Source organism: Ipomoea nil, unplaced genomic scaffold (genome assembly GCF_001879475.1).
Source record: "Ipomoea nil cultivar Tokyo-kokei standard unplaced genomic scaffold, Asagao_1.1 scaffold0256, whole genome shotgun sequence".
NCBI lineage: Eukaryota > Viridiplantae > Streptophyta > Magnoliopsida > Solanales > Convolvulaceae > Ipomoea > Ipomoea nil.
This window is the reverse complement of record NW_017616684.1, coordinates 233040-255822: the sequence shown is the minus strand read 5'-3', so window position 1 is coordinate 255822 and position 22783 is coordinate 233040. Positions and strand designations below refer to the sequence as shown.

General features: G+C 29.7%; 1 protein-coding gene across 1 annotated transcript; it reads left to right on the top strand.

Annotated features, from left to right (window-relative positions):
* Window positions 1-1361: 1361 nt before the first annotated feature.
* Window positions 1362-22261, top strand: LOC109146832 (cycloartenol synthase 2-like). The gene is made up of 19 exons (XM_019294503.1): window positions 1362-1564; window positions 8564-8803; window positions 8987-9172; window positions 9445-9534; window positions 9696-9890; window positions 10339-10423; window positions 12412-12578; window positions 13888-14076; window positions 14554-14667; window positions 15261-15383; window positions 16517-16639; window positions 16924-17022; window positions 17142-17198; window positions 17860-17906; window positions 18034-18177; window positions 18612-18789; window positions 20221-20301; window positions 21821-21904; window positions 22014-22261. Exons 2-19 carry the CDS (start codon window positions 8603-8605, stop codon window positions 22131-22133), a joined length of 2283 nt encoding a protein of 760 aa, XP_019150048.1. The 5' UTR covers window positions 1362-1564; window positions 8564-8602; the 3' UTR covers window positions 22134-22261.
* Window positions 22262-22783: the final 522 nt, after the last annotated feature.

The window sequence follows — 22783 nt, the reverse complement described above, 5'->3', positions numbered from 1 at the left end:
ATCTTTGGGGTACTTTAATTTCTTCATCAAATATTTGTAGAGGTCAGTGTTTGTTCCAGACATCATCGTTTTGGGTAAGCTCGTAATATTTGTATTCTTTTTCACCTTGTTCGTGGTGGTTGAATATTTTGAGTACGAGTTGGTATCCCTTTTAGGCCTGTGAACGTGATGGAATGTATTTGGCCTAGAGTTGTTGTATTTGATGATTTTTTGGGTGTATGGCTCGGGTGGTAGCCAGCAACTTTGTACCCAAGATTTGTTATAGTGGAATATTGTGTTGGTGGTGGTCCGTGGTTTTTCCCCGTGGTTTGGGGTTTTCCACGTAAATCTTGTGTCCCTTGTGTCTGTTATTTATTTTGGCTGTTTTGTACCATCTCGTATTTGCGCTCTTGTCGGTCCTGTGATTTTATTTGTCACAGGTGGTGGGATTTTACCCAACATAAACACACAAATTAAATGAATCAAATGAGTGATGATACTTTGGGTAAAATTACAAGGAAAATAAACTTAAATGCAAGGTGAAAACATGAACATTTTGACACTTATCAGTTCGGACTTCGGTTCGATTTGAAAATCCCAACAAGATTCTAATTCATATCCAAAAGACTTTAATTCATATCTCAAGTCAATAATTTTCTATTATATATGTTTTTATAACAATAGTCAATAGAGGCAGCTTACTTGTCCTACTCATTAATTGAATCATAATACCTAGACAATAATATAAAGAAGCACTATACCTATTGAGTCTGCAACTTACTTTGTAAGCATTGAATTTCCATATGGACCACTGTCCTTTGAAGTGATCAATGAATTTAAAACATTTCTTAATCTGCATGTTTAACATCCCATCATTATTGCGTGGAATGTGAAATGTTGAGTTTCGATAGGAAATGTTATCCTTTGAAGTCGTCAATGAATTTAAAACATCTCTTAAATCTTAATCTGCATGTTCAACATCCAATCATTATTGCCTGAAATGTGAAATGTTCTAAATTATGGAATGTTATCATGTCCAATCAAACAAAGCAGTAGTTGCTTATCTCATCACAATAAATGAAACATAAGCAATAATGTTTACTAATATAATTTAATATAAATAATTGTACACCAGCATCCAATCAATTAAATATACACAATTCTTTTGACTCATATTTACATAGTTACATAGTAGAGAGGTTTACCTTGATATTTTTTAAAAAAATTCTAACTTGATTTTTGGAGATCGGAAACTACTTTACCTTCTTAAAAAAAAAAAAAAACACCTTGTTTAGAGAGAAAATGAAGTTGAGACTTGAGATTATATCAACTTTGTTTTTCTATTTATTTTTTATTATTATTAATTTCATTGTTACATAGATGACTATGTATTCGATTTTTTTTTTTTTTAAATTTGCTGCTAAATCTACATGTACATTGAAAAAACAGTAGTGCGTAAAATTATGTTCCAATGAATTGATATGAATATCTATGATTCACCATCTATGAAGTTGTTTAAATAAATATTTGCAGGAAATTAAACGGAAGAATTTCTTGGCTGCACAATAGTTTACAGCAACACAAGGTAATTTTTCATTCCTTTTTGCAATAAGACGTTGGACATCTTTAGGCAATTAGATTCCAAGAAAATTGGCAAATTATGTCATGGACCAATGTCTACCTTGCATTGTGGATTATGATCCAATAATAACATTCAAATTATGTACTTACAGTTACATATTCTGTACCTACAGTTAACTTTTTGTACCTGTAAACAAATTGAAAGCATATAACATGGTAAAACAAATACATAATATGATAACTATAGACACATAAATTGTTAACTACAGGCACAAAATATGTTAATTGCAAGCACATAACATAACATATTTTGTGCCTGTAGTTAATAATTTATGTGTCTGTAGTTAGCATGTTATGTATTTGTTTTACCATGTTATGTATCTTTAATTTGTTTACATGTCAGGGTGTTAATTACACGTACATAATAATGTATTAACTACAAACACATAATTTTTGGATCAGAGTTCACAATGTAATATGAACCCTGGTCCATGGTATAACCAGTCGTTATATTATGGACCGCGGTGCACATGCACCGCGGTCAAAAACGACGTCGTTTCTTTAAGTAAAGAAACGGCCCACCGTTAGAGTTAACGGAGTCCGCTTGTTTGGTGTATTAAACACCAACTGACACTATAGTATATCCAAACCGACACTGCAGTTATATCAAAATGATACTATAGTTATAGTGAAATGAAACTGCAGTGTATATAAACTGAAACTGAATAACATTTCACATATTTGAGTGTATATTGTACAATGAAGCTGTAATTATATCAAAATGATCATGTAGTTGTGTTTTAATTAAACTATAGTGTATATAAAATAAAATTAAATAACATTTTCACATATTTGAGTCTATAAATATCGAATGAAACTATAGTTATGTCGAAATGAAACTGTAGTGTTGTTCAACTGAAACTGCAGTGTATACAAAATGACACTGAATAACAGAGTTACTTTTTTGCAAAAGGGTGCAAAACGGCGGAAACAAACACTGTTAATTTTCATTTAAAAAAAAAGACGCGCGGTGCATAATATAATTTGCCTTGTATAACAATAGAAGAAAATTTATCCCCATTTGTTTCTCTCGCGCGCACCACATATGTGTATAGGGAGAAACTTTATAGTGCTAGAAAGTATATCTTGTTTATAAATGGTACAAATACATAGGTGTTGCGAGTTGTACCAAGTACATACTATTAATACAAGTGTTAACAATATATGTAAAATATGATACACAAGTGTGTTTGTATCAATTATATTGTACATGAACTTGTTTGTCAATCAGCGGTTCACGTTAGCGGATTATATTAGTGGTTCAAGAATAGCGGATTGTGGACCTAAAAAAGTATTATTATGTAATAATAAAATAAAAATAATTTTTTTTTATTTTTTTTATTTTTTATTTTTTATTTTTTATTTTCTTATTACATAATAAAGTTAATAATAAAACAAAAATTTAGACGTTTTGACATGTTCAAAATGCTAAAAATGACAGATCAATCAAAAATTTAGAGAATCCGTCATTTTCCAAACAAGCCCAATATTGAATGCATTTCCTATTTTCTCAATATAGTTATATGGAGATTTAGTGGTTATTAAATATATAATTACTGCATGGATCGTGAATCATGGTCCAAAAACACATAAAGTACATTATTTTAACTGATAAAATACGTTATTCTAACACATAACATACATTATTCTAATTCTTAAAATACATTATCTTACCCCAGAAATTTCATTATTCTAACAGATAAAGTACATTATACATTATTCTAACTCATAAAATACATTATTCTAACAAATAAAGTACATTATTCTAACTCATAAAATATATTTTCTTACTCCAAAAATTTCATTATTCTAACACATATAAAGTACATTATATTATTCTAAGTCAGAAAATTAAATATATTATCTTACACCCAGAATATTCATTATTCTAACACACGCGCATGAAACAATAATTTTTTCATTTTAACATCAAAACGACATTGTTTTGTACCGGGTTCCACACAATAATTTGCCTTCAACATCAAAGTAGTTAGTAAATAGCGAGTAGAAGTCCAATCAAAATTAAAGCTGAATGCAGGATATGTTGAATAATGGCAATGAGCATTCTGAACTCTGAAGCTTCTCCTTGTGATAAAATCAGTAAATCTCAGATGCATAAAGGTAGCAACACACACTACTGGAAATTATGGAATTTCCGACCACCTGAAAGTGATCTTAAATCAAGTCGAAAGCCTTGTTCTGACCACTTTTGGTATCCGGAAAAACCTTTGTTGCTATTTTCGACCACTTTTGCTTTCGACTTGATTTAAGATCACTTTCAGGTGGTCGGAAATTCCATAATTTTCAGCAGTGACACTATTTATTTTCAAGAAAAAAAAAAACAAAAACAAAAAAAAAGTAGCAACACATACTTTCAGTATGAAACTAAAATGACAAATTAAAGCAGCACTTCTAATTTGTTTTTAAAAATGTATACTGCAAAATTTCCAACCAAACAAAGCAGTAGTAGTTCCCTTCAAAAAAAACAAAAAAACAAAAAAACAAAAAAAAACAAAAAAAAAAAACAAAAAAAACAAAGCAGTAGTTGCTTATCTCTTCACAATAAATGAAACATAAGCAATGATGTTTACTAACTAATATAATATAATATAAATAATAAATAATTGTACACCAGCATCCAATCAATTACATTTAATTAAATATACACATATAAAGCAATATAATATTAATTAATGTTTCATTAATTGTAATGAAAGCCAAGTTAGAACTACAATTGCAACTTGTTTGCATTTTGCATGCACTTGCCCCTTAATTTTTTTTTTTTATTATTATAAAAATAGATTCCTAAGAAGTATATATAAAGGCAAAACTTTGGCAAAAGCCTTCAAGGAAATTGCTCATGCTGTCAGCTAAGTACGTAGTTTCTATCCCTTCATCCATCTAATATTTTTCTCATTTCCTATTGTTTGGATATGCCACTTCCACTTTTCTCTTAATTTAATTATTAAGATAGAAATTTCTTAACCCTAAGGCCGGTTAGGAGTCCATATGTCCTATATATTTAGGACGATGTCTAAGCATATAGATTGTTAAATTAAGGTGCATTTGGAAACCCGGAAAATGACTTCCGGAAAAATATTTTTCAAGTTTTCAGTGTTTGGCAAGAGGGGGGAAAATGAGGTCAATGGAAAATGAAGCATTAGTTAAAGGAAAATAGGTATGTTTTAGGAGAAAATGACTTCCCTTTTTTTTTTTGGGAAGTCATTTTCCAAGGGATGCACATGCAAAAAATTTCGGGTCTATTTTTTGCGGGCTTTTACGAGTCGGCCCATCAAACCCGCAAGCTAGGATTCATGCAACCAAAGTCCGCCCCATGCGAGTTGACGACTTGACGGGCCCCGCGAGCCAATCCACGTTTTTTTTTTAATTCAAAGTTTTAAAAAAGTAAAGTGTACAAATAATATTAATTTTTTCATATTAAAAAATTAAAAAAATTACATTTATATATATATATATATATATATATATATATATATATATATATATATATATATATATATATATATATATATATATATACATATATACTACACACACATATTTAAAAAAAAAAAAACACCTTGTTTAGAGAGAAAATGAAGTTGAGATTATATCAACTTTGCTTTTCTATTTAATTTTTTTTTATTAATTTCATTGTTGCATAGATGACTATATATTCGATTTTTTTTTTTTAATTTGCTGCTAAATCTACATGTACATAGAAAAAACAGTGCGTAAAATATGTTCCAATGAATAGATATGAATATCTATGAAGTTGTTTAAATAAATATTTGCAGGAAATAAAACGGAAGAATTTCTTGGCTGCACAATAGTATACAGCAACACAAGGTAATTTTTCATTCCTTTTTGCAATAAGACGTTGGACATCTTTTGGCAATTAGATTCCAAGAAAATTGGCAAATTATGTCAAGGACCTAGTTCTACCTTGCATTGTGGATTATAGTCCAATAATAACATTTAGATTATGTACTTATAGTGTTATAGTTACATATTCTGTACCTACAGTTAACTTTTTGTACCTGTAAACAAATTGAAAGCATATAACATTGTAAAACAAATACATACATGATAACTACAGACACAAAATATGTTAACTGCAGGCACATAACAAAACATATTTTGCGCCTGTAGTTAATAATTTATGTGTCGTCATTATTATTATTATTATTATTATTATTATTATTATTTAATAATAAAATAAAAATAAATTATTTATTTATTTTTTACTTTCTTATTACATAATAAAGTTAATAATAAACGAAAATTTAGACGTTTTGACATGGTCAAAATGCTAAAAGTGACATATCAGTCAAAAATTTAGAGAATTCGTCATTTACCAAACAAGCCCAATATCGCAAAGTCAAGAATTTGTATTAATTATGAACAATCTTGAATGCATATCCTATCTTCTTCTTAATTATAATAAAGTCATATGGTCTTGTTAAAATTAAATGCTGATATTAATGGTTAAATGTTGATATTAACAACATTTAATTTTCACAAGATCATATGGCTTTAAGAAGCATGCATGCACACCACACGTGCAACCCCAAAGTCCATAAGTTTGAAATTAATATATAGCATAGCTAGGCGGCCTAATATTTAAGATTGTTGATGTGCATATCGAGGACTACGGAGACAAATTAAAGATGCGTTATTCGTGGATTCATCGGATACTATCCAACAACACTCTACAACTTAATTGACGTGAAGTAGCCTTAGTAACATTAAGATTATATTCTCGAATTATTAGTTCTCATCTTTTATTGATTACACACTTAATTCAATAGTATTTGGAAGAAAAAATCAATGTTCGAATTAAGATTGTGATTGTTTGGTCTTTAAAGGTCAATTGTATGTTGCTACATCTAGAGTTAGAAATCTCAAAGGTCTAAAAATTTTGATCCGTGGTGACTCTAAAATTGTAATTCAATTACTACTGTAGTTTACTAAGTTCTTAAAAATTTGTAATATTAAATACTATGTACTAAATTTTTAATATAGTTACCGGTGGCTTGTGGTCCACTGGTATCGAATTGCTCCCCTATGTGGGAGGTCTAGGTTTCGAGCCTCAGTGTAGGCATAGATTGTATGGGTATCCCCCTTCCTTTGTAATAAAAAAAATTTTAATATAGTTTAAGATTTATAGTAATCACACACATTAAATATTATTTTAATTATAAATATATTTATGTTCATAATTTATCATAGGAATTCATACATAATAATTATTAAATAACAAAAATTTTATATATGAATAAACCTCATATATGGTATATTTTTAAAACATATTTTATGTGCATCGCACGGGACAAATACTAGTTTTCTCAATATAGTTATATTACTTATATTAGAGATTTAGTGATTATTAAATATATAATTCCTAAATCTTCAATACAATTATAAATAACTATACTGAGAGAATAGGATATGCATTCCGTTCTTAATAGGAATTGTTGACTCTGCAATATTATGTTCACGAGTCTTAAATCTTACTAATTTGACAACACTTTCATGGATTTGTAATAGATTTTATTTATAAATTAAATAGTATTATTTCGAGTTAATACCATCTGAGGTCCTCCGAGTATAGTGGTTTTGCCACGTTTGGTCCTAAACTTTCAAATTGACCATCTGTGGTCCTTCGACTTTCAAATTTAACCATTCGTAGTCCAAGTTAACCACCTATGGTCCTTCAAGTTTCGAAATTTAACCAGCCGTGATCCTCTTGAAAGGACCATGGTTGGTTAAAATTTAATAGTTAAAGGACCATGGGTGGTTAACTTGGACCACGAATGGTTAAATTTGAAAGTCGAAGGACCACAGATGATCACTTTGAAAGTTTAGGACTAAACGTGGCAAAACCACTATACTCGGAGGACCTCAGATGGTATTAACTCTTATGGCAAAATGAGAGTCAAAGTTGTTTTTTTTATTTTTAAATCACGATGTGTTTTGAGCAGACCTTAATTATAAGAGGCACCTTTAAGCCCGTACCATACTCAGATTAGACTAATCTCAGTTTACACCGGGTTTTTTCATACGAGAGGAAGTTCAAACTCCCGACCTCTCATGAGAGATGAGAGTGCACAACCACTCACGTCAACCAAGCTAGTTACCAAAATATGTATTTGGTGCACCACATGTACCAACTATAGCTTGAAGCATGATTAATGTAAAATAATAGCGATAAATGGAGTTTGAAGATTTTTTTTTTTTTTTTTTTTTTTTGGGTTAATTCACCGGAGGTTTCCTGTCTTTGGTGACAATTCCAAATTTAGTCCTACACTATCGTTTTTGTCATTTAACATCACATACTATTGTTTTTTGGACACTTTTAGTCCTTTTCAATACTTTTCCTATTTTTAGTAAGGGCATTTTTGTCTGTTTATATTTTTCTTTTGTTATTTTTCCGATTTCGATCGGTTTAATTGGTGTAGGACTTTATTAAAAACCGATTAAAAAATATGGTTACTAAAAATCAGAGGTTACCTAAAGTTCTAAACCAACTAAACTGGTTGGAATCGAAAAACTAACAAAAGGAAAATATGAAGAGACAAAAATGCCCTTACTAAAAATAGGAAAAGTCATGAAAAAGACTAAAAGTGTCCAAAAATCAATAGTCTGGGATGTTAAATGGCAAAAATGATAGTTTGAGACTAAATTTGAAATTGTCACCAAAGATAGGGAACCTTTGGTAGAATTAAACTCTTATATATATATATATATATATATATATATATATATATATATATATATATATATATATATATATATATATATATATATATATATATATATATATATATATGCCTTTGCTTGCTAATTAACTGAATCCTCTTATTATATATTGTGTCTTTAATTTTATTTTTTTTTACTTTTCATTATTTTGTACCATAATGCATTAAATATTGGTGTACAGAACTTTTATAATACGTCAAGAAAATTACTAAAAGAGAAAATGTGGAAGCTTAAATTGTCGGAAGGGAAAGATGAACCATGGCTTAGAAGTGTAAACAATCACATTGGTCGTCAGTATTGGGAGTTCTATCCAAACCTCGGAACACAAGAAGAACGAGAACAAGTCCAAAAACTTCGTGCAAAATTTCACAAAAATCGTTTCGAGATCAAACAGAGTTCCGATCTCCTAATGAGAATGCAGGTAACATCTAAATAAATAAATAAATATATAAATATAAATATAAATATATATATATATATATATATATATATATATATATATATATATATATATATATATATATATATATATATATATATATATATAATGTTATTATTCTTTTTTTTTTTTAAATTTCTTGGGACTCTTTCCATATACATATAGTTTGAGAAGGAGAAGAGACATGAAATGGGATTGCAACAAGTGAAAGTTGGAAGTGAGGAAGAAATAAGTGAAGAAGCAGTGGTGAGAACGTTGAGGAGAGGGTTGAGGTTTTACTCTACCATCCAAGCTCATGATGGCCATTGGCCTGCTGACTATTCTGGTCCTTTATTTCTTTTGCCTTTTTTGGTAATTAACACCTCGTATTATTAGCTTCCTCCTCATCTCTCTTTAATAAATCAGTAATTTTATAACCTTTTTTTAAGGTTAAGAACTAAAATAAAATTGAAATAAATCAAAATAGAGGACAAATCAAAAAAAAAAAAAAAAAAGTAAAAAATGCCACTATACTGAAGTGATAAAAACGTAATATAATATATAAACACAATTAAAAAAATAGTTTATATACAGTAAGAGGACGGAGCACCAAAAAGATCATATTCTTAACATTTAATTTGTAGGTTATAAGTTTATCAGTGATGGAGATGATAAATGCAATTTTGAAAGAGGAGCACCAAAAGGAGATCCTCCGCTACATATATAATCATCAGGTAAATAATAAAATTAATTAATATCTCAGTATTTTTCTTGTATAAAAAAAAAAAAAAGCATACATTTTTGGGATAAAATTAAGAATAATTAATTAGGAAATAAATATATTGATTTTGGGGTATAATTAATTCAGTAAAATTTCATAATTACATGCATGCAGAATGTAGATGGAGGATGGGGATTACATATAGAAGGACACAGCACCATGTTATGTACTGCCCTCAATTATGTGAGTTTGAGAATTCTTGGAGAAGAAATGGATGGTGGAAATGGTGGCATGAAGGAAGCAAGAAAATGGATACTTGATCATGGTGGTGCTACTTTTATTCCCTCATGGGGAAAACTATGGTTCTCGGTACGTATGATCTTCTTTAACTTTCATCTCTATCATTGATATGTTATCATTTTTTTTTTTTTAATTTGAACTCACCTTACAAAAACATATTCAACTTATAAGATTTTATTTTCGATATTTAACCTCATCCAACTCTAAAAAAAATGATAGAAAAATAATACGGAGTAATTTTTATACCAATAATTAAAACATTTTTTAGTTTTTAAAACTAACTGTTTGTATTTGATAATATTTTAATGTAGTTTTTAAATATATAAATTTTATGCACTAATTGTAAACCAAGTAATTAAATAAGTTAATATAATTGTATTATTTTATCATTTACTATTAAATAGTTATTTTTATATGTTATGGAGAATTAAAGAATATATATTCTTCTTCTCTAAAAAAAAAAGAATATATATTCTTTATTTATTAAATATATAATGAGCAACAATGCAATTGTTAGGTACTTGGTGTATATGAATGGGGAGGCAACAATCCTCTTCCACCAGAACTATGGCTTCTTCCATACATTGTTCCCATACATCCAGGTTCTATATACACTCTCTTAACTTTTTCTTTTTCATTTTCCCCTTTTATCTCAGGCTAGAGCAAAACTATAAATTTGGAATCAAAATTCACAAAATATTAATTAAATATATCTACTGAATTTGACATTTACAAGTTTATATAATATATTTGTGATGGGTCACACTTGTGTGAAACCGTTTCACATATCCTTATCGGTGATGAGACGGGTCGGGTCGGGTTACGCCATTATGCAAATGTAATACTAAATCATGAATAAAATGTTTGTTACTTATAAGGAAAAATGTAATACTTTTATATTTTGATGTAAAAATATTACTTTTCATCAAAAATATTATATTTTTCCTTATAAGTAATGTTACACTTCTAAAAGAAAATGTAATACTTCTCACCTAATATTCATCTATTTTCACATTATTACTCTAATAATTAATATGTAATCCGCCAAGCACCTTGAGCTCAGATAGCATGTAGTTACCTTTTTTATGTGAGAGATCATTAGATCGAGCCTTAGTGGAGGCGTTGTTGACTCTTTGACCTTTATTAGGTTGAGAAAGTATATTTGAACTCTACTACAATGATATAGATGTTGGAAAAAATGGCATGTTAATTGGCTATTTTGTGGTACGATTATCAGTGGGGTCCACTTCCGATTTGGGTCGGGTGAAAGTGGATTCGGATTCTTCGTAGTGAGACGAAGAGATTGATATATTGTACGTGAGCTTTTGTCCCACATTGGTTTGGAAAGAGGATTTGCCCCCCTATTGGAAAGAGGATTTGCCCCCCTTATATACAAGAGTTCTTTTGAAGCTTGTAGAATTGTATAGCATAGAGGCTCTCTCGCGCGAGAGGAGGGAGGGAGGGGGGGTGCAAATCAAAATCCAACTAGACGCCTTTGCAAAAGGCTTGATTCAAGCTCGTGTGCGCCAGCACCTATGGGCACGAATGTCGTCCGGAAATTGGTATGGCTAAGTTATGCCAAACTTCGGTATCATTTTCCAACAAGTCAATTGTAGTTTCGGCTCCCAAGTAATATCACTTGTAGTTTCGGCTCCCAAGTCACTTGTAGTTTCGGCTCAAGGAGCCGAAACTGAACAGCAGCAGCAAGTTTCGGCCATATGGCCGAAACATGTGCAGTACCTTCGGCCTTGTGGCCGAAATGTCCTGGACAGGCCGAAACTGGGTGAGGTCGAAAGTTGAGACCGAACCCTGTACGCCAACGGTCTGGAACCCGAAAGTTGTGACTGTTATGGGGATTGAATTCATTTGTTACGGAATTAATTTTCTATTAACTCCAATTTGAATTCAGAATTCAATTCCCAGGTAGTGGCCTGCTGTTATAGCTGTTGGAAGTCGGCTTTAATGTCAGTTTTAATTGCCATAATAAGTGCTATTAGCTCCTCCATCCCTATATAAGAGAGGTAGTAAGAAGCAGATTTTTACACACAAGAGAACAAGCACTCTACACGAAACTTTGAGTTTTTCAAGCTTCAAAATTCTGCTTCTACTCCTTCTCTTTCTAAGCATACTGTGTTTAAAACCTTGCCTTGTTCGTCGGATTCCTTGGTTGGGTGCTCAACCATTGAATCACAAGCAAGTTTTATCTTGGGAAGCCTAGGCCACGAAGCTCCTAGCACTTTTTGGGAGGTGGCAAATAAGGTTTTAAGGAAAGAGTGATCGCTTGACTCTTGCAAAAAACCCAACCTCAAACACGAGCCAAAATTCTCCATCTTTCCTTCCCTATTTTCCAGAAAAATAATAATCTTATTCTTTTATTATTATTTGTTTTTCTTATCAACGGTCTCCAACAATAGAGTCAGTAGCATTCAAAAAGAAAAATTAATATGTAATTCATGCATATATATACTAAAGAACATAAGATGTAGAAATATATATATTTGAACAGATACTACCAGCGTCAGTAGCATCCAAAAAGAAAAATTAATATGTAATCCATGCATATATATATACTAAAGAACAGAAGATGCAGGTCGCATGTGGTGTCACGCTCGGATGGTATATTTGCCAATGTCATATTTATATGGGAAAAGATATGTGGGCCCAATTAATTCCACCATTTTATCACTGAGGAGGGAGCTTTACAATCATGATTACCACCAAATTGATTGGAACTTGGCAAGAAACCAATGTGCTAAGGTTTGTTTTATTATATTGTTTAAATCATTAATTTTTTTATAGCATAATTAAACTTACTTGAATTTCATCTTTGATATGATGGTGTTGGATTTGATGCTTTTTCTTATATTTTTATTTTAAAATTTTTTTATACCAAAAATCATTTATTAAATAACAATTATATTTTTACACAAACGATAACAAATGAATTACATTTCACTTTATAGTATTCCTAGATGTATACCGCAACTATAAGGTGAAATTAAAATCACATCAAGTAGATTGTTCTCACTAAATTTTGATTTTTCTAGTTAGAAATTTCTACAATTGAAATGACCAATTGCTCGAACAGCAATTCATCTAAATGGACTTACAAAGAATAACTATAGTAGTTTATTGCTTCATTTGAAAAAATTATATTCAGAGAAGTAAGGGTCTAGTAAGAGTAGGGTGATTGGAATGATTCACTACTCCAATCATAGAAATTTTAAATGTGAGAGAAATGTAATTATTAGAGTAGTTTATTGCTCCAAGTGTAGAAATTCTGATTGATTGGATGAGTAAGGATCTAGATAAAATCATTCCATTAGTACAATCTAGCCGCTTCAATCTTATTGCTAGCACTCTAGCTCAATTTCACTCCTCTACCAAATAAATGAATATAAAAATGTACAAGAATTGATGCCACCAACTACAAGTAATATGACATATATAGACGAGTAATAAAAATCCTGATGGAGCGCATTGTGTAATTAAGTGATATGATTTTATGATTTAATTGTCAACTAATCACAATACATTGTGTTAGGTAGAATAACTATTATTATTACGGAAAATATATGAATCATTTTTTACCTATCAGGCCATCATAAACTATTCTTTCTTTGTGACTACCCGTGTTAGTGTGTTACGTTGCAAAAATCATGCCTAGGCACCGGCTGGCCGCCTAGCGTATCACCATAATCGGTGGTATAGGCGGCCTCCTAAGCGCCGCCTAGTTGGCCAATTAGCTATTCTTCTCTTCGTTTAAAATGGGTTATTTCACTCAAATCGACATCGTTTTGAGCAAAATAACTCTAAATTGTTCAAACTCTAGATGTTTTTTAGGTTAACATTTAATATTTTAGTATTAACTATTAAATAGTTTATAATTATCAAGTCTTAAAAAATTTATACAAATTTTTTTAAAAAAAAAAAAAAAATACGCGGGCGCCTAGGTGCCACCGGCGCTCAAGAAACGCCTAGCGATTTGTTCAACCATGGTGACTACTAACACCACATAAAGCAATTGAGAGTTACAAATGACATATATATCTGCAACGTTTTGCAGGAAGATTTATACTATCCTCATCCAGCAATACAAGACATTGTGTGGGATGGTCTGCACAACATAGTCGAGCCTCTTCTAAATAAATGGCCATTCAATTATCTAAGGAAAAAGGCACTCACCCTTGCAATGGACCACATTCAGCATGAAGATGAGATCTCTAACTATGTTTGCATTGGGCCTGTCAACAAGGTAATCCATTATATATATATATATATATATAAGTCGTTATACCATGGACCAAGGTCCACCTTACAATTTCTTTAGGACTTCAATTACCAATTAAAATGACACTGTGTTATTTTAAAAAAAAAATGACAATTGGCCTTGTTTGGTAAAATAGTTAGCCTATCAGTCAATTTTGGCTTATTTGACCACTATTAATTAGCTATTTGACTTGGTATGAGTGTTTGATTGATTAGCTTTTTGTGACAACGTATTGCTTCAAAATGCTAAAATTCAAAAAGCTACTTCAAAGTAACTTTTTCGATAAGATTTTTGAGAAGTCATTTTGTATTTGAGAAGTCATTTTGTATGTAATCAGCTAACAGCTAACAACTAATTTACATACCAAACACTTTTCTACAATCAATTAATACTATGAACTAATTAAATCTACTGACCCAATCAGCTAACAGTGGTTTACTATGTAAAAAAATAAAAATGCAGGTCTTAAACATGCTTTGTCGTTGGATAGAGGAGCCAGACTCATTTGCAGTCAAACATCACCTCTCAAGAATTAAGGATTATCTCTGGCTAGCTGAAGATGGCATGAAAATGACGGTAATAATTATATGCATGTGTGTTTCTAAATAAATTCAATTTTTATTTAAGCCGTGATTAATTAATTTTCATACTCCTTATTAAAGTATGGGATCAAATTTGAATCTAAGATAATTTAAATAACAATTTTTTCATCATATGCACATAGAATGCACAATTTTAAATATATATATATATATATATATATATATATATATATATATATATAAAAGTAAAAAAAAAAAAAAATTATCTTCGCCTATTGAAGTTTAGATCAATAATCTTTGGTCCTCCCCCATCATCATATTTTTAAAATGACTCCATGACTCAAAATTGTCATTTTTACTTTAGCAAATTGTACATATTCAATGATCACTATACCTCTAAACTTTTCTCCGCAATTTTAAGAGATATTGTTATTTAATTATAGCACATTTTATTGGATATTATTAACATCAGTGTTGATGCAGAGTCAATACTGCCTCCCTTGAATCCACAATCTCTCATATGAGAAAGTAACTTTGTGCCACTCGACCATAATGTCACTGACGAATTACTGAATTAGTGTATTTATTGTTATTGGGAAAAAAAAAAAAACAATGATATTAAAACAGGGATATAATGGATCGCAATTGTGGGATGTTGGTTTCGCCGTTCAAGCAATTATAGCAACCAATCTTTGTGATGAATATGGCTCAATGCTTAGAAAAGCACACTTCTTCATCAATGTCTCACAGGTTTCATTTTTTCTTTTTTCTTTTAATTTGCTCCACAACTTTCACTTCTATCCTTTCATTATAATATTTTTTTGAAGGATTATGTTGGTTAAAATACCTTCCTCTTTTTTTTTTTTTTTTTTTTTTTTTTTTTTTTTTTTTTTTTTCCTTTTAACTATTCAAACGCCATTTTAATGAAGAAGGGAAATTTTGCCACATTCAAAATAATTGTGGATAATGTAAAAACATAAATAAATAATTCAAGGGAAAAAGTACTATAAACATATCATTCAACGGAAAAAGTAGTAGTGTTATATATATTTTTGAATAAATATCAAACAAACCCTTTAAGTTAACCAAATAATAATGCAATTGAGCCCATAACTAATAAAATTTCATTGACACCCGACCCCTTGAACTGGCTAAAAATGCAATTAAGTTAAAATTTGACCTATTCAAAAGGTTACCAATTGATTTAGCACTAAGTAGGCATTCAAGTGTGTTATTTTTCAATGCGGTAATGACTTGGCACAAGATGTAGCAGTGACTTGATATAAATAATAATTAATTTTAATTTTTATTTTACTTTTTTTTTTAAATTAAAAATTGTATAATTTATGTTAAGTCAATGTCACATGCATCAAATATCAAGTCACCTCCCAATTGAAAAATTAGCACACATGAAAGTCTAGTCAACATCAAATTAACAATAACCGGTTGAATGAGTCAAATTAGGACTCAATTATATATATATATATATATATATATATATATATATATATATATATATCGATTTAAAGGATCTTGATGGGATTTTTTTAATTAATTAAAGGGCTCAACTACGTACAGATATTATTTGGGGGCTTATTTGAAATTTTTTTCTCTGATTTTATTTGCACAATCACTATCTCTAGCTGGATATCATTTTTTTTTATCCGCATAATAAAAAGTAAATTTTCTCTCATAGTAAATGGATTAAAAATGAAGTTAATTAATTAAATTTTGTAATTCGTCCGACCACCAAAAGATACCTAATTTTAACTATCCTCTGTAAATACAGTCTGATCTTGAGTAACAAATGTTTTCTTTAATTTTTTTAATAAATAATTTATAGGACTCACTAAACGTAATGGCTATTAAATTTTGTTTTGTAGATTAAGGAAGATAGGGGTATCAACATGAGCTCCTGGTATAGGCATAGTAGTAAAGGTGGATGGCCCCTCTCCACACCAGACGATGGCTGGTCTATTTCCGATTGCACTGCAGAGGCTCTAAATGTCAGTTTCTAATAAATTCCCCTAAAAACTTAGAAAATAATAATAATAATTATTATTATTATTATTATATAATAACAACAACAATAATAATAATAATAAAGGAAGAGTGATTAACTTGGATAAATATAAACCACATCATATATAGGGGAAATATATTAGGAACATTTTATGAGGGGTAAATAACATTTTCCTTTTTTACATTCAGTATTACATGCCTTTCATCTTAAATATATATAATGTATATGAATGATTTATTGAGAGTGATTAACTTGGATTGAGTTCAGGCAGCATTAATGTTGTCAAGAATGGCAGATGATATTGTTGGAGAAGCAATAGAACCTAGTAGGTTATATGATGCTGTCGATTTTCTTCTCTCCCTACAGGTATACATAATACATTAATTGAGTTAGTTTAATTAATTCTTGATCTAAAATAATTAACGGATTGATTAATATATACCTCATTATATATATGTTTTTATTTTTTATTTTTTATCATGCAGAATAACAGTGGAGGTTTTGCAACATATGAGCTCACGAGATCTTATCCATGGCTAGAAGTAAATAAGACATGCATTTAATTTTATCATGAGTTTTTTCCCAAAATGGTCCCTCGACTATTGCTCATTCTCAATTTTGCATTTTGACTTTCAATTGCACAAAATCTTGTCCCTTGACTTTTAAAAACACACCCAATTTGGTCTTTCGTTAAGTTTTCCATCAACTCAATGTTAAAATGGAGGGTATTTTCGTCATTTTACCTATTATACACCTAATATACACTGAGAAATAGTCGAGGGACCATTTTGAGAAAAACTCGTTTTTTTTTTTTTTTAATTTCATTGTGTATATTTTCAATTTTTAGACTCTATCAAAATGAAAATACACACAATGAAATATTTATAAAAAAAAATGAGTTTTTCCCAAAATGGTCCATCGACTATTTCTTAGTGTATATTAGGTGTACAATAGGTAAAATGACGAAAATACCCTCCACTTTAACACTGAGTTCACGAAAAACTTAACGGAGGACCAAATTGGGTGAGTTTTTAAAAGTCGGGGGACCAGATTTGGTTCAATTGAAAGTCAGAATGCAAAATCGAGAATGAGCAATAGTCGAGGGACCATTTTGAGAAAAAACTCTTTTATCAATTAAGTTAACTACGTAGTACGTATTTCTTAATTAATTAGCTAATGCATGCATGTTCCTCCTAATTGCAGATGCTTAATCCATCGGAAACTTTTGGAGAAATCATCATTGATTACCAGTAAGATCAAATCATTCACCATATATATATAGTATTAATTAAATAATATTTAATTAATTATATTACACAATATGCATGTTGTGATTTCTTAGTTATATATACACATTGACAACATATATATATGCAGGTATGTGGAGTGCACCTCTGCAGCAATCATTGGTCTAAAATATTTCAGAAAATTGCATCCTGGCTACCGAAGGAAAGAAATAGAAGCATGCATTAACAAGGCTCTTACTTTCATACAAACCATCCAACTCCCTGATGGCTCCTGGTTTGTAATTATATTGTATACAAATATATATCTAATAATATTTTGAAATTCTAGATAAATAATGATAAGTTATATACTTATAAAAGGATTAACAGGTCGTTTGGTAGGCTGTAGTTGTACAGCCTAATTCTTAACAGAGCACAATTACATTATTTGATTAGAGTGACTAGCAATTTCACGGAATTACAATTCCCTTCATTCATGGAATTCAAATTCATAGGGCTCCCGGCCTTCCGAAATGAATTCCTACTCGGGGTGGACGGAAAGCAATTTAAAAAAAAAAAGAAGATAAATGATGAATTACAATATTACTCTTTATTATTATTATTATTATTATTATTATTATTATTATTATTATTACTATTATTATTATAACTCACTTTTCCATAAAAATAAAAGTGAAATTTGTAATAACTAGCTTATTTTAATGGAAGGTATGGATCTTGGGGAGTGTGCTACACTTATGGGACATGGTTTGGCATAAGAGGTTTGGTTGGTGGGGGCAATACATATGAGAGTTGCCATGGCATTAGGAAAGCTTGTGATTTTCTACTTTCTAAGCAACTCCCTTCTGGTGGCTGGGGAGAAAGCTATCTTTCATGCCAGGACAAGGTAATGTCTTCTCTTTTTTTCTTTTCTTTTTTTCCCTTTAAATATTTATTTATATTACTATTTTATGATTAAAAAGGGTTTGGTGCCTTCCATTTCAGTTCCATCACAGTCAAAAGAAATAGGAAGAACAATTTAATAGAAATTATTTTTTTCCATTTCATTTTTAGGACACACATTAATGGATACTTAAAAAGTTTTCTCACTATAGTTATTTCTTTACGAGATAGCAATCTCATCAGAGTTTTTGTAGAGTTTTTACACATTTGGAAGAGGAGAAGTCTAAGTTGGAGGGGAGAGAATATGAAAAGAAAAAACAAAAGAAAAAAGATTGCATGTATACAAGTTTTTTCTCCTGCAAATTTTTTGTGAGCCCCACAATTGAAAAAAAAAAAATTAAAACATAACTTTTCTTGGAAGTTGGAACACGTTTTGCGCACCAGGCTTGCCAGTCCTCTGGGCGCATTATATTAAGGAGATGCTTGGAAAGCAGAAAAATGACTTCTGGAAAATGAGTCATTTTTTAGAAAACATTTTCCTTTCTCGTGTGGGAGCACAGCAGAAAACTTTCTTTGTGTGTTTGGTTCATTTTCTGGAAAATGAGGTAGAATTGTATAATTAAACATTTTATATAATTAATTATTTTGTTTAAAATTAAAAATATTTATAATAATTATTATTTTAAAATCAAATAATAGTAATTATTAAAAAGTTAAAAAATTAAAAGAAAAAAAATGACGGAAGAAACCAGAGAGAAGTTCTCTCTGGTTTCTTCCAGCAAGGGGAACCAGAGAGGTCTGGTTTCCGCCGGAAATCAGAACACTGATTTCCGTCGGAAACATTATTGGTCATTTGGCTGAAAATGACTTCCGTCAAATTGGCTTGGTTTACCCCAGTCAACGAAAAATATTTTTCATTGACTGGATTTTCCAAGCCTTGCCAAACATGGGAAACCCGAAAAATGATTTCTGGAAATCATTTTCCGGATTTTCAAACACAGCCTAATACTCTTTTTTAATACCTTTATTTCCCTCTTTTTCTCTCACCCTCTCCTTCGTATGTGGCAAAACAAAACAAAAAAACTGGCCTATTGGTGATGTTCTAAGCATATATATAAGTATAATACAATTCAATTATAATATTAATCAGTCAACAAACACATTACAATAATTAACAATTTCACCTAAATAACCATTGATTTAATTAGTAGAGTTAAGGTACCTTTAATAGGGGTTTCACTTTTCAGCACCCTTTGAAGCAATTTTACACGAGTATTTTGATCTCTCTAAAACTTACTAATTTTATATTCTGATTTTTTTTTCTTTTGTATTGTTAATACATCTCTTTTTTTCCTTTATTATTTTTATAAGTTTTTACAAGAGTCTTATTTATTTCTTCTTAATTATTTTACATAAATATGCTATTGGAGAATAGGTATATACAAATATTGAAGGCAACAAATGGCACATTGTGAACACTGCATGGGCTATGCTGGCTCTTATTGAAGCTGGTCAGGTAATTTTGTAAATAAAAGTGGGAGATAAGATTTTTATAAATAATCACTAATGTTTTATTTACAAATATGTGAATGTTACTTTCTATTTATAATAGTATAGTAGACATAATATCTTTTAGTTATTACAAAATTTTGTTGTAAAAATATATTGAGCACAAAATAAATTATTTTCATATTTTGTCCCACAACTATTAGGTCATTTTTACATTCATTCCAAGATTTTTTTTTCCACATTTGGTATATTGTTTGTTGCATTTGGTTCTTTAATTGTAACTAAACCGCTACAAATGGCACTTTTCTCCATCAATTACCCCTAAGTGGCTATTTTTACTTAAACTCTAACTATTACAGTAGACATCCAAAATCTTTAAAAATGAGAGTTTGTTTGTATGTTTTTCTTTTTAAGAATATCAGATCAGTTAAATCTCATAATATCATTATTCTTTTAACTTTAGCATACAAATTAGGATTTGAAAGCGAAAATTAAGAAAGCTTATCTTATTTATTTTGTATGTTTGGGTTAAATATGAACAATGACATTGAATGATTTAGCTAATATTTTTATTTAAAAAAAAAAAACTATCATTTTTTAGAGTTTTGGATACCAACGTAAATAGATAATGGATTTAGGTAAAACCATTTACTTTGAGGATAACTAAGGTGTAAAAGTGGATGCACCCATAATTGAGGAGAGAAATAGACTATATTATTATAAGGGATAAAGGTCAAATAAGCCCTCAAAGTATATTGTCTTCTTCCAGTCTGGAAGAAGGTTGCGGCCTTCTTCCTGGTATGTGGGCGGTGGTCAATCGACAAGGATGGCAAACGACGAATTAAATTTAAAAGATTTTTTTAATTTTTAATTTATGATTATTATTATTATTATTTTAAAATTAAATTTAATATAATATATTATTTTTAAAAAATATGTGGAAGCCACATCAGCTTGAAAAATCTAATCATCAAGTAGTTGACCTTTAACTTAAAGGCAACCTGCAAATATTGCTAATTGCACTTTTTTTTAAGTTTGAGGTTCTATAATTGGAACTTTTTGAAGTTGAAGGGTCTAATGACACAAATCAGTATAGTTTGAGGACTTATTTAATTCTTATCCCTTATTATAATTTAAGAAGAAAAGGTGTGATTTTCCTAAAAATAATTAAAATGCATCATATTTACCATTTGCAATCATAATGTTTCTCTCCAAAAGTGTCAAGGTTTTCAAATTGGCTGAAATGGAAATATAATGAATTCTAACTATTTTCTACCAGAAGTTTGGTCAAAATTGAAGGATTAAATGTGGCAAAAGTAAAAAATAAAATTGTGCATTAAATGTGGTAAAAATAATACTTAGAGATCACATGCTACAAAATGAAATAATTGTGGAACAAAAAAATCAAAATAATTGACACAAAATTTATGTATGAGATTAATTAATGCATAAAAAATCAATTATGGTTAGTATACACTGCACTTTTTTTTTTTTTTTTTTTTACCACTTTTGTTTATTGATGTAAGGCCAAGAGAGATCCCACCCCACTCCACCAAGCAGCTAAAGTGTTAATCAATTCCCAGATGGAAAATGGAGATTTTCCACAACAGGTGATATTTTATTTTTTTTTATTTTTTATTTTGCATCTATCTTATAATTCTTGATATTTCTTGGAGTTGAGTATGATGTGTATATTATGATAGAGCTTGTATATGACAGGGTATTATGGGAGTATTTAACAAGAACTGCATGATAGGCTACTCTACCTACAGAAACACTTTTCCCATATGGGCCCTTGGAGAATATCTAAATCAAGTATTACTGCCACCAAAAACATAATTATGTATTTATTTAGTACCCATTAAATGTCTAAAATGTGTGTGCAATGTGTAATAACTATAATGTTTGTGCTTTGGATGCCTTATCCATATAATGTAAATAGATAAAATAATGTAAAATTTGACTTTTGCTGGGATTGTGTAGACGTTATATTTTGCTAATGTCAGTAGCATGGAACACATATGATGGTGTCGGTTTAAAATAAGTCTAGAATGATGAATAGACGTATAAGAAATTTTGATATTTTTTTTACAACTTTAAATGTGGGTTTGGCTTAGTCCACAACTTTCAAAATTAAAATAATTTTTTCTTTTAGTTAAGAGTTATTACATTTATCAATGCACAATTAAACTATAAATTGAGTTGATCCGAACTAAACAATAAAAATCTTTCACTGGTCTACAACCCAAAGAATTTAAAAGTAATATTTTTTCTTCAATTTCTTTAGTTCAAAGTTATTATATTTTATCATTGTTTGATTAAATATAAGTCAAAGTTTAGAGTAATTTTTTAAAAGTAATTTTCCCTTAAATTTATTTACATCAGAATTATTAATTATTATACTTATCAATTTATATATTTATTTTTCTTTTAAGATACAATCAAGTTAAAAATTATTTATTTATATCTTTTTATTATAGTTATTGTTC

Coding starts and splice junctions, on each gene's coding strand:
- LOC109146832 (XM_019294503.1), top strand. CDS start 8,603: ATGTGGAAGCTTAAATTGTCGGAAGGGAAAGATGAACCATGGCTTAGA. Junction 9,173..9,444: donor TATTTCTTTTGCCTTTTTTG/GTAATTAACACC, acceptor TTTAATTTGTAG/GTTATAAGTTTATCAGTGAT. Junction 17,199..17,859: donor GATCTTATCCATGGCTAGAA/GTAAATAAGACA, acceptor TCCTAATTGCAG/ATGCTTAATCCATCGGAAAC.